Here is a 12,906-nt window from a genome sequence, read left to right as displayed (position 1 = left end):
TGTTGCCCCCGTCGTCTCCGGGATCCGTTCCAGCCTCTTCCCTGGAGCCGATCCCCCGATTGGAATGCCCCATCGTCACATTGGAATGCCCTCGATACTACTGGCTGCTCGTCAGCAGCATTCGATTTGTTACTTGCACGTCCCCGGGCTGTCTGCGCTGCTCTCGCTCGTTCTCTCGCCGCTTGCTCACCCTGTTTCGCTTCGTGCCGTTTTTTTTTTCCGTCTCCAGGCTTGGTTCGCCTCCGCCGACCGCCCCCCCCCTTTTCTCTCCATCTGCCTCGCTCGCCATCGATCACCGACGCCTCCGGCAATTGCCACCTCACGCCAGCCCTTGCCAACGCCAAGAACAGCCTCGACAGAGTTGGATGATCCAAGCGACTCGCTCGTCCATCATCACACATCGGCTTTGACTCGACCCGCACCATGCCCATTCTGAAGCGCACCAAGAAGCCGGTTGAGCTTCTGCCGCTGCCTTCCAACCTCCCCGCGCTCGCTCCAGACACAAACAGCGACGACGATGGTGCCCCTGTTTTCCAGATCCGCTTCACGGGAGAGATATTCGTGGACTACGAGTAAGCCATCTCTGCTCACATCCCACTGTTCTTTTGGCGCTTTTCTTGCGCTGCTTGCTTGGGGGTGTCTCGGACAAGTTGGGTTCCGAACCCAGCCGATCGGGATCGAGAGATCACCCGCTTCCTCCTCTGCTCGCTGCCTTGCCGAGCAGTGACTTCAAGCCGAGATGCACATTATGCCGAAGGTCCGGCCTGGATCGGCCAAGCCGATCAGCAAAAGATCTCAAACAGTCAAGACGAAGTTTATTACGCCTCGACACCCACACTCGAAGCGGCAGTCAACGAGGCATTCGATCTCCAATATGCGGCCTTTTGCCTGCATTGCTGATATGCACTCCGAGTCGGCTCCACGACCACTGGACCGGTGCCATGATTGCCGGAGGAGGACCACAGGGAGCTGCTATCGGGCTCGACTGCCCGGCGGAATGCATGCTGCGATGATAGCCGCTGACGCCAGTTATGATATATTACCGCCGTCCTGCACAGATCGTACTATGAACGCTACAACATGTATCGGCAGAAGCAGTGGCAGTGTGAAGCTACAGGAAGAGGCAACCTGACTTTCGAAGAGGCGCTGATCTCCGAGCGCATTGCTCGCCGCAACGTCAAGGAGCGCTTTCCGGAAGTCTGGAAGAAGCCCGCCTTGGAGATGATTCAATTTAGTGAGTTGGTCTGCCAGACCCTTACCGAATGCTAGCAGAGGAGCGATGCTGGATAGCACCACACGCCTCACACACGAGTTCGATGGGGGCCAGATGCCATCGGATAGCGTTGTGGAATGGCAGGCCAGATGGAAAGCAGCATGCTGACCGCTTCTGGCTTGGCTTTGGCCGTCTCGCTCTCGCAGACACACTCAAGGTCATCAATCTCATCGATGTCATCTACAACTACTTTCGAGATAACGTCTTTCCGGGCGAAGAGACCTTTGTCCAAATCGGCGAAGAATCGATTTGGTGCAAAGTCCTGCAAGTCTATCCGCCCACTAACTTCAGCGACAAAGCCGTCTCGTCCGTGGTGATTCACACTGATCAAGATGATAAGATCACGGCCATCGACCACGATCTGGACCCGAACCTATGTTCGTGTCGCGTGCATTTGCTCGATCAGGACGGCGAATTCGTCTTTGACGATGACGCCGGAACCCAGTACCGAGTGCCGATCAGCAAGATTAAGCGCAACAGGCTTACTCTGTCAAAGCAAAACATCAAGACATTCATCAAGGATGTGGTCCAGCAGAGAGAGACATGGCCCGGGTCGCCTCTGGTGATCAAGCCAGAGCTCGCGGAGCAATACGGAATCACGACCACGATGCCACTCAACCTGGTCGACAAGATCAAAGAGCGAGAGGAGAAGGTATCTGCTCTGCGCCGTTCGATCAGCAATGGGACTGTGTACCCGCATTTGAGTGTGTTACTGAATGGGCTGAGGTAGTTCGCGAGATGGTCTATTCTAACCGGGGCATTGGTCTGACATGAATCTGCTCGCCAGCTCGATCCAAACTACAAAGCCAAGCAAAGAGCCCTTCTAAAGCAAAAGAAGCTTGAGGCTGCTTTGGCGGAGAAGCAGGCCCGTGAAGAAGAAGAGCGCAACAAGAAGAAGGACGGACGCGTGAGCAAGCGCAAGGAGAAGCAAGCACACAAGCAGATGGAAAAGGAGGCCAAGGAACGAGAGGCCAAGCTGCGAGAAGAAGAGGAGCAAGGTATAAACTGTGCTGGGCGCATTGGGTATACGGTCCACAAGCAAAATGCGGCACCGTTTTTGGCAGCAAGTCCACGAGCGCGGGGAGGAAATGAGAGTGCGGCGGCCCCCTGTGGCATAGCGATGGATTCATACTCAAGCCTCTGTCGTGGATCATTTTCAGCGCGACTCTTGGCACTTTCGCTTACCTTTCCGATGGACGATATGGAGCTCCTCCAGCTGGCGCCTCGCTTGCGTGGCGCCGAAGATATCAAAAAGGCCGGGGCTGTGTATCCTCCGCTGCAGCACAGCTTTGGTGACTTTCCGTCATCGTCGGCATGCGCTCTCATCCGGACGTGGAACTTTCTCTCTGTTTTCAGGTACAGCTGTGAGTCTGTGGACTACAGTGCAGCGGGTGTGGAAACCGTGGAGTGTGTGGCGAGGCCAAGTCTTCCCGTAATTCAGTGCCTACAGCTCCAACTTGACTGCGCTTGCCGCCGCTCACCCGCTTTCTCTTGCTTCCACAAGCAGCAATCTGCTCAGCCTGACTCAATTCCCGTTAGACTACTACATGGATGCCCTGTCACACCAAAATCTTGAGCAGGGACAGAGCCTAATCGTGGTCGAGTCATTTGGTGCGCTGCTGCAGGCTGCGTGCGAGGAATGGGCATTCCGGCTGGAAGATCCCGAAGATCCCTTCTTCAAAGAAGTAGGTGCCTTGGCAGCCAGCAGCACAGCCGACGACGCTGTGCCTGGAAGCCCAGATATCACCAAGACTGAGTCCTCCGAGAGCCACGATATGGATGTCGATCCCAAGGACCTCAAGGACATCAAGGACGCCAACGGCGGTAACAGCAGCCACGATGCCGCGAAACAGGAGTTCTTGAAGGCCTTCGAAGAGCTCACTGCGGACGAAAAGATCGCTATCGATCAGTGGTGGAAATGGACACCAGGGGCCTGGGCGGGCACTCACCGAAAGTCGGCATTGGTCGCGCGGCCGTTGGTCCGTCTGAAGGCATGGAATATTGCTCTTGTCGGGCTCATTCGCGACTGGGCTACCGAGGAGTCACTGAAAGCCAAATGGCATATCCTTGCGCGTCTGCTCAGCACCGAGCTGGATCATGAAAGTGTGTTCATTCATGGCGAAGAACCCTCCGACGACGAGGCTGATGCTTCCACCGAAGCCGAGAGTGTCCCTGAGAAGCGGCGATCGAATGGCCGAAATCCCGGATTCAAGGGCTATATGGAGGCCAGCGAGGACTCGATTGCGGATGACGGAACGAGCGGCGACGATCAGTCCGATGCTTCTTCGACCCGCCGGAAGCGCTCGTCTCGTAACCGGGCTCTTGGATCTCGAGATGAAAGCAGTGCCGGATCGGCTCTGAAACACGAGCAGCACTTCCAAAGCGGCAGCGACAGCGAACTCGACCACGACCATGAGAGTATCTCCAGCGATACCGATTCGGACTCGGACAGCCGTTCGAAGCGCCGACGAACCGACGAAGACAGCAGTAGCAGCCACCAGAGCTTCGACGATGCACACATCATGCACCACGACCAGGGCGGCGACCATGCGATCGTGGGATCACCGACACACGAACCGTCAGCCCGCGCGACTCTGAGCCGACGAGCCAAGTCGTCTATGGAACTCAGATCGCCCACTGCCGGGCCAAAGTCTCCAGAGCCGCAAATGCTTCCCAGCGAGCATCTCGGGCCTCATCCCAAGAAGAGGACCAAGCCCGTCAGCTCTGCTCTGTCGATCGACGGATTACTGGCGCGGGTGGAGAAGAACTTTTGGAAGCTGCTCAGCCCCATTGAGAAGCTGGACCTCCTCGATTTTCTCGTCACCGAGACGGTGCAAACCAACCACAAAGTCCGAGAGTTTATTGATCACGCCATTGATCGCTGCATCGAGCTGCGGAAAGAGCGCCGCGAGATTCTTCGCGAGCGCAAGTACATGTAGGTTCCCTCCTCCCGATGCCAAGCCACCGCCGCTTCCCCAAAGACCAAGCGCAACCGTATGTGATTTGGCAAGTTCTAACGCCGATATTTGACGAAACTTTATGCGCGCAGAACCCAGCTCTGGAAGGAATATCAGAGCCGCGAGGCTGTGCGCGAAAGCGAGAAGGATGCGGAAGACGAGAAGGAGATCGGAACCGATGATGCGGCGTCCGTTCCCACCGCTGATGAAGAGAGAGAGCCCAAGCCAGCGGATCCCCCCGTCGACTCGACCTTCGATATGAATGACAGGTAAACGGGAGACAGGGTCCAAAGTCTGCCCGACCGAATCCGTGCTCTGACCGGGGCGACGCATCCGACTGTTTAGCATTCTGCACTCCCGTGCGAGCAATCGAGAAGTGGTTACGCCCTGGTGACAGACAGTCCGAGGCACAGAGCTCCCTCCTTCGGTCGTCCACGTCCACGTCCACTCTAATCACTGTATAAATCCACAGCTTCTCAAAAGGAACATCGCGCATCCAAAAGCTCAAGGAATCGCAGCAGCGCCGAGAGGCCGAGCTCAAGCGGCAGAAGGAGGAGTCGATGCGGCTGCAAAAGGAGCATCGCGAAAAGCAGCGCGAGCAGCGGCTGCGTCTGGAGGTACGTCGCAGCACATCCGCCGCACGATACCCCCACAACTGCGAATATTGACGTTGCAAATATGCCGCCGTCGCTCGAATGCCATCGAAATAGGAAAAGCGCAAGATCGAGTCCCAGGAGAGGGCCTTGATGAAGCGCGAGTTCAAGTTTGAGCCCGAATATGGCCTGTGTTCCGCAGCAGCACGTCTCTTCCCCCTGGGTCAGGATCGCTTCCTGAACCGCTACTGGTGGTTTGATTTGGCTGTCGGATCGGCGGTGAACCTGGACTTGGACGAAGCCATGGGCATGGCACCCGGCACCGTGCCCTCCAACAAGACATCGACCGTGCTGGGTCCCGCCGATCTCGAATGGGGAACAGGGCGCCTGTTCGTGGAGCTGACGGGTCTGGACAAGGACGGCATCAACGGCCACGATAGAGAATCGCTCGCTCGCCTGCAGACAAGCTTGGATGCCACCGAGGGATCGTGGGGATACTTCACGGAAGCTTCTCAGGTACGTCCGGCAGCGCTGCCTGTGATTTTTCTGCCATGCTCTCCTTCCGTGTGTGGCCCGAGACCAAGGCTGCGCTCCAAATGCCGAGGCAGTCCTGCGCCCGCCAGTGCTGATATGCATGCCCCCAATGTGTTCCAGATCAAAGCACTTCTTTCGTGGCTTGATACACGCGGAGAGCGCGAGGCAAAGCTCAAAGCGGCCATCAACCAAGAGCTCTCGTGGATCCAGGCGTCCATGTCCAAGCGCGCTGAGGTAGGCAGCGCCCTGTGCTCCGAGATGATCGTGTCGGCAGAGTTGGCCACTCTGCGGGTTTTAATCACCCAGATCATCCCGAAGCCTGCGGTGTTTTATGGAACTGTTTGGATACATGGGGACGATGGCACTAATGCACATCTTGCCGATCTGCTCTGCTCTACTTTACTCTCCAACAGGATCTTGCCCTCGCCGCCGTCGACCACGATGTCCTGCCGCAACGCCGCACCCGCCACGGCCACAGCCGCAACCCAAACAAGCGAAACGAGATGAGGGGATACATGAGCTACGCAAATAATGCAGTCGGTCCATAAAGAAACGGGACAGTCCTTCTCTGGCATCAGATCTCTAAAGTCCGCTGACCTACTGTAGGCACCAGTGAGCAAGCCATGCGATTGTTTCCGTCCTGGTTGTCGATCGTTTTGGTTGGTTTAGAAAGTAGTCTTGAATACACTCGGTCGATCCCCAGTGGCGACAATCGACTGATAGTGATGTGTCGATGTGGGAGTGTGGTACATCCACTCGATGAGGGAGTGCGGTGCATCCACTCGATGAAGGAGTGTGGTGCATCCACTCGATGAATGAGTGTGGTGCATCCACTCGATGAAGGAGTGTGGTGCATTCACTCGCTCTCTGGACTGCTCCATGGTGTATCGATGTCAAGGTAGTCTGCCTTCTCGAGTCGCTTGGCTTCCTGGTACTGTGAGCACACTGTTTAGCCATGATTGCAATGGGTGAGCGGGTGTATTCAAGTTCCAGACAAAAACAGCTGTCCTGGCTCAAAATGGGGGTGCCCATTATCACTTGGAACGTTGGAATGGGAACAGAGTCGCGATGCCTCGCTCTCGTCCATCCATGGCCATTGTTCCTCGACAATGAGTTGGGTTACTGTGAATGAACACGTGTGTATTCAGGATGCAGCGGAGGAAGGGCAAGGAAGAGAGGAAAAAAAAAGGGGGGGGCGGTCTATAACGTCGACCGATCGTTCCAAAAAAAATAGGGAATAGCGCAGGAAGCAACGTGTCAACATAAATGGCGAGGAATCGAGAAGTAAAGCCGTCGGAAGGCATATGCAGAACGGCCATGGAATAAATAGATAAATATAATGCTGGTCCGGTCATCGGGACCTGCGACAGGGGCCAGGCGAGGGAGACTCGAGGGAGACTCCGGGGAGGATCTGAGGGAGCAGCGGCTACCTTTTGGCTCATGGGAGCTCTGTGGCGCCGATTACGCACGCGCTGCCCACAGATCGTTCATGATGCCGCCGTTGGCCCGTAGGCTGGTGAGGTACTGCTTCAAGCTTCGGATGATATCGGAGTTGTAGCGGAAGATCTGACCCAACAGGCCATCCGCCTCGCCCATGAGCTTCTCGAGCTCGTCAGACTCCGGCGGGAGGATGAAGCGGATCAGGGCCAACGAAATCATGACTAGAAAGGCCGGATGGACGATAGTCGGGGACAAGAGTGGAATGGTGATGACGCCGAGGAGGTCAACGAGTTAGCATACGGCTCGAACGGATTGCGATACAAGAGCCCTGGCCCACTTTCCTGCACGGGCAATCGATGTGGCGCAACATGACACTGTCAGCTCAGTTGCAACATGCAGGGGCGGTACATACTCAGCAACATTGGGATCCAGAACAGATAGAGCATGCGCTCCTGGTGCAGCTGTTCGCGTCTCCGGGTCTCCTGTCGCTTCTGGGCTATGTGTGCGGCGTCGGTAACCGTGACGCTTAGCAGCCGTGAGGACTGCGCCGAGTGAGCCGGGTCTGTCTCGGTCTCCGAATCTGACTCGGTCTCGTCCAAGACAGAGGTGTAGCCCCCAACAGCGGGTGACGTTTTGGCGGTCGGAGACACCGGGGGCGACACTGCTGCCTGGGCCGCAGCCAGGAGCACCGCGGTCGCCGTGGGCTTCTGGTCTGTATCGGCTCTCTTGTCGGATGGAGCAAAGAGCGATAATGCCCAGGCCAGGTATTCTGGTGGAGGCGCCTTGTGGCTGGTGGCGACGGTTTCATCACGCGAATCGCCCTTGCCAAAGGCCGAGGTCATGGTCTGCAGAGGAGCGATGGCTCCTGGGATGTTGAGGGCATGGAAAACGTTGATGGCGACGCGATGCGGGGCAGCCATCAGCGGCGAGGTCTGGTCGTTGAGCATGCCAATGGCAAGGTCGAACATGCGGAAGAACAGGCTTGAGTTCTTGACCGTCGCGTCGTCCGTAAACGAGGCGTGCTTGTCACCGGATGACTTGGCGGTGTCCGAGGGCATACTGGTGTCGGTGCTCGAGAGCAGCATTCCCAGCGACGCAAGCAGGCTGTTGCGCTGGCTGCGTTGGGCAAGCTTGGAGCTGGCGGCCGTGTTGGGTGCGCCGGTGGCCTCGCTAAAGCCGGCGGGCAGCTGGGACATCATCGTCGGCGGCGGTGGCAGGGTCGAAAGGCCCGAGTTACTGCGCGGCATGGCAGCACTGGCCCGCACGCCGGCGTTCGGGAACATCTGCAGATCCACAGCAGGACGGTTCATGTAAATGCGCCGGATGCCCATGGCTGTAGCCACAGGCACATGGCCATCAACGAGCTTGCGCACCGCCTCGGGCTCAACAAGCGGCGGAACGGTCTCGACGCCTGGGTCTCGCATCAGAGACGGAAACGCTGCCTCGAGCTCGGCCTGGATCTGGTCGTCGTCGACGGCATCGGCTTCATGAACACCAGGCCCGTCGGTGATGTCGACAACAGGAATGCGGTCGTCAAAGAGCTTCACGATGGGGTCGTGGCCATTTTTGACAGCCAGGTCGCGCGCAAAAAAGCCCTGGTTGTTCAAGATGTCGGCACGAGCACCGGCTGGAGGCATCGAGAGAGGGGTGAGGATAGAGAGCGCACGCGGTGAGCAAAACGAAGCGATACATCACAGGTCGTGACAGCATGACGGCAAATACATGCGGCGCATACCACCCAGCTTTCCTCCTAGTGCACCTGCCGCGGATCGTGTGCGCTCTTACCTTCCAGCAGTTCTTCAACGAGATCGACACGGCCACACAAGGTGGCAAAGTGCAGAGGTGTGAACCCGTTGGCGTCTTGGCAGTCGAGGATCTGGGATCGGATGCCGCGTTCGCGGGTCTCTCGGACGGAAGCCAGGATCCACTTGCTGAGGGTGGTGAGGCCGCCAAGGCAGCAGAGGTGCAAAATCGAATGGCCGGTTTTGTTTTGCTGATGAAGGTTGCGCAGGGCCCGCTCGTGGGAGCGAGCCTGCAACTCTTCGTCAAAGTGATCATCGCCGATTTCACTTGGACCGTCGCCCTCAGACGCGTGCCTGGCTTCTTCCTCATCCTCATCCAGGATTTGATTGAGGGTCGAAAAGGCTTGGATAAGAGCAACCTCGAGGCGGGTCTTGGAGCTGGTTGCCGACGAAAAGTGCATGCGCTCCGCCACCAAGGATCGAACCACGCCTCGGAGCCGAGCCAGCGACAGAGCGGAGCGGGTTGATCCGCCATGCGACGAAGCCGAGGCCGTTCCGGACCGCTGGGTGGCGCTGCTGGCGCTGTTGACGATCTGCATGGCAATGTTGCGAGCGTTGTCGAGCTGCCCAGTCATGCGCAGGCCGACCACCTGGAGGGCGAGCTCCATCAGCGCCATTTCGGTATCGTCCTTGTAGGTGAAGACACCGTGGGTCATCTGCGGAAAGTCCTTGAAAGTCACCGGCACGACGCCCGGCATCGGCGACGGCGGCAGAGTGCAGATCATGGTGTTGGAACTCCAGAAATGCGTCGGTTCGGCACACACGTCGCCAAATTTGACTGTCAGTCCGTTGTAGAAACCAGTGCCCAGTACGGTGATCTCGAGCCCGCCGCAGATGGGGCCCTCGGAGGGGATGACGCGGTTGATGGAGGGAATGGCTTCGGGCGGCAGATTCCGCATTGGATTTGGAAGGGTCTTGGGAATCCGTGCGGGGAGGGGTGGCTGGGACGGGCTGGCCATCATCGAGAACATATGCTGAGTTGGGTCGATAGGTTGCTGGGACAGATCCGGGAAGCTCTGGACCGGCTGTGCCAGCGCCAGCGGGGAAACCAGTGCTGAGATGCCGGACTGGATGGATTGGATGGGACTTGGTGACTGCAGCTGGGAAAGGAGCTGGAGTTGCTGGATGGCTTGAAGCTGCTGCGAGAGGAGTAGTTCTGGCGACAGTTGCTGCGTGCGAATCTTTTGATCTTGACTCAACCCTTGACGATCATCGAGAGTCTGCAGAGTAGAGGCAGCGGGCGCCTGGGTCGTCATCAGCAGCTGAGCCTGATCGATGGTGACAGGATGAACTCCTGGGCTGGCTTGAGCCGCAGCATTCGCAGTAAGGCCAGACGACAGTGTCGCGGGAGGCTTGAGCTGGCCGTCCGGCATGAAGAAATAGCTGCTCTGACTGTCGAAGAACTGCATCGGGGTGGTGGTGGCTGGGAAGGTTGTCAAGGGGGTCTGGAAGTGGTTGAGCGAGTTGGGATCTTCGAAGGTGATGAACGAGGTGGGCAGCGAGGTGTTCGACAGGTTGTTGGCCATGGGCGTATAGATGGTCGTGATCAAGCCATCCTGCTTGACGGGTGCTGGGCTCGCGTCCGCCATTTTCAAAGCCGGAGGAGAAACGGCCGGCGCAGGCAACGACTGCGGGGTGTAGTTGCTTCCAAGCACATCGCTGACAGGGATGGGCGTTGGACTCGCTGTCCGGCTGAAGATGAAACTCTCGGGGGTGGCCGCTGCGTCCATCTTCATCGGGTCCGAGACAGGCAACGGGGGGAACATCTCGACCGAGATGAGTGACAGATGCGACTGGTCGCGTGCAAGCGCGGCGGAGGTCTCCAGAGACTTGAAGGTCTGCTCGGCAACAAGCGGATCATGGAATGACGGCATGGCACCGTGCGTCATCGGCAGGGTATTTGGGACCGGGAACACCAGGTTGGTGAGGAGGCTCGAGATGGCTTCGGGCGAAGTGTCTCGACTGGGATTGGCATGGTCCAAGACGGGGGATGTGGCCTCCTCCTCCGCTTCCCGCGTGCGCTTGAGAGTTTTGTTCTTGACTTTGGAGGACTTGTGATCGTCGGTGATCATGATGGGGGGTGAGATGCTGGTGGCGATGATCCGTTGGTTCTTGTCGCGGACCATGAAGTAAATGCTGCCAAATCGAGTGCGTGGACGTAGCCCGATAAGTGATCCCGAGCGAGGCAGAGAAGCCCACCGTGCGAATAGAGCGAGGGATAGCCAGCGAGGGGGCACGGTCGGCAAGACAGTGATGCCCTTCGACCACGATGGCGCGGCGGAGAGATACTCACCAAAAGCCCACTTTCTCGTGGTGATGCCGGCAGTAGCAGGTGATGCGCGTTGGGAGGATGATGTCGCCGCCGGCAAAGTCCAGGATACGCGAGCAGCTGAACAGAAGGGCATTGGAAGCCCTGTTGGTGGCGATGGGATCAGAGTCATCCAGCATCATCGCCATTTGTCCGGGTGTCGAATCGCTGTCGAGCTTCACTGCCTTTTGGCGATTGCTGATTGTACACTTTTGCGCGCGCTTCAGCTATTTGCAGCATGAGAAAGATTGCAGCGATTGAAAGCGTGAGGAATAGCATGGATGCACAAGACGGCGAAGGAACCGTGAGGATGAGCGTCTGGCCTTTCCTCAAACTCGGGGACGGAAGGAAGCGGGTCGAGGTGCTACGGCGGATCGAGGTGCTACGGCGGGTCGAGGTACTATGGCGGCTGTCCTACCTCGCGCTGCAAACACGTTGTGCAGGTGGTAACAGGTCTATCAAAGTCCGATGCGCAGATAACGATGGCATCCAAATCCAAGACATTGTTTTCTGATGGTGCTTTGTCGAATTCTGGATGTAGAGCGTCGCAAAGGCGCCGGATGTTAATATGGATATGTACAGGCTCGGTGAGAGTACAAGATGGAGCGGGGGTCGGCAATGGCAAACGGCAACATACTCTTGTGGGGCTTTTCTTTGGAGGCGAGGTATTCGGGTAGCCGCAAGAACGCCCACGACGAAGCCTTCTCGCCCTGGAAGATTCAGTTGATATCCCATAGGAGAGCATCAACCGAGAGCGGGGGAGAGCTTGATCAGTATGACTGAGAGGGCCGCGCTGGAATGGCATGTGGATGCACCCAAGCTCGCCCGATGGCATCCCATTCTACTCGAGGCGGTGCTCTAGAGTTGGCACATCTTGCCGACAGGGCACAACAGCGGGGGCCAACACACAGACCAGCACCAGAAGAGGACTGAGGGTGCATACCTTGTCGGTGACGAGCTGGAGACAAATCTTGATCTGGGTCTCGACTCTTGACTTTGCATTCTGTTGCGGCAAACCCATGACACGAAGCTGCAGTCCCGAGTCAACGACGTTGTACCGCTGATCCAGCTTTGCCTTTGCCGCGGTGATCAGGTTGTTAGCGTGCATCGCCGCCTCATCGGCCACATCAACCGGGGCTGCCACGGATGCCCCGGATGCCCCGGATGCTAGGGCCGCTACGGCTGCGGCCGAGACCGAGGAAGTCGAGGGAGCAGGCGAGGGCATCGATGTCAAGCTGACTGAGCTCGTCGAGTGTCGGAGGGTGGATGTGAAGTTCATGACAGACTGGTGCAGGTCGGAAGGTTTGCTGGGAGCAGGAGCAGGTACGGAGAGAGGCTCGATCTGTACAGAGGCAGAGGGCAGTGATGGGACAGCCTTGGATTGAGACGCCGGCTGCAGCGAGGTGCGGCGGATGCGCTGATGTGATGACAGGGAAGCGGGGACTGGGTTGGATGTTTTCGGAAGGAGCGGCTGCGGATTGTACTGGATAAAGTGTTGCTCTGGGGCAGGCCGCGAGCGAAACGAGTCCAGAGAGGCGACGGACGAAGATGCAGAGAGGGATGCCGATGGAGAGGCGATGGAGTCAAGCTGGGGAGTTGGGGGAGTCGGCGGCAGCTTGAAGGAAAAGGATGCCGAAGCCGGGATGGGGGGCGACGATTTGGGGCCTAGCTGGGCGGCCGAGAGCAGCGAGGTGGCATGGTCGTCGTCCTTGGGCATTGGGGCTTGCACCTGATGATAGCTGATGAAGTGAAGGTCGTGCTTCTTCTTGGGAGGAGGCTGCTTGGGATGCATTTGTGGAGAAGAAAGAGAATGCAGGACAGGAAAGACTGCGACGGGAGGACAGCAACAGGGGCGAGAGCAGGGAGCGAGGAGAGAGACGGCAGCGAGAGCCGGGGCAGAAGGACGGCGAGAGCCAGGACTTGCAGCGCCAGCAGCAGGCGAACAGCAGATGGGAGAGAGCGAGGCAGAAAGGCCGCCAAAGAAGGCCACGCAAAGGAC

At 57.9% G+C, this 12,906-nt stretch overlaps 2 protein-coding genes across 2 annotated transcripts; one reads left to right on the top strand and one right to left on the bottom strand.

Moving 5' to 3' along the window:
- Positions 1 to 252: 252 nt before the first annotated feature.
- BJ171DRAFT_565300 (uncharacterized protein) lies at positions 253 to 6,079 on the top strand. Its single transcript, XM_053113338.1, has 11 exons — positions 253 to 572; positions 1,059 to 1,234; positions 1,420 to 1,925; positions 2,061 to 2,271; positions 2,434 to 2,629; positions 2,781 to 4,208; positions 4,323 to 4,499; positions 4,703 to 4,847; positions 4,941 to 5,339; positions 5,478 to 5,591; positions 5,771 to 6,079. The coding sequence occupies exons 1-11, from the start codon at positions 424 to 426 to the stop codon at positions 5,903 to 5,905; spliced, it is 3,636 nt and encodes a 1,211-aa protein (XP_052970214.1). The 5' UTR covers positions 253 to 423; the 3' UTR covers positions 5,906 to 6,079.
- A 239-nt stretch (positions 6,080 to 6,318) lies between these two features.
- Positions 6,319 to 12,856, bottom strand: BJ171DRAFT_595945 (uncharacterized protein). Its single transcript, XM_053114641.1, has 7 exons — positions 11,851 to 12,856; positions 11,545 to 11,617; positions 11,326 to 11,438; positions 10,893 to 11,134; positions 8,583 to 10,735; positions 7,210 to 8,424; positions 6,319 to 7,018 (listed from the first exon to the last, which is right to left on the bottom strand). Exons 1-7 carry the CDS (start codon positions 12,697 to 12,699, stop codon positions 6,819 to 6,821), a joined length of 4,845 nt encoding a protein of 1,614 aa, XP_052970213.1. The 5' UTR covers positions 12,700 to 12,856; the 3' UTR covers positions 6,319 to 6,818.
- Between the last annotated feature and the right edge of the window lie 50 nt (positions 12,857 to 12,906).

This window comes from Polychytrium aggregatum, assembly GCF_025602895.1.
Source record: "Polychytrium aggregatum strain JEL109 chromosome Unknown BJ171scaffold_5, whole genome shotgun sequence".
Classification (NCBI taxonomy): domain Eukaryota; kingdom Fungi; phylum Chytridiomycota; class Chytridiomycetes; order Polychytriales; genus Polychytrium; species Polychytrium aggregatum.
Note: the sequence above shows the minus strand (reverse complement) of the source record. Positions and strands in the feature narration are given on the sequence as shown.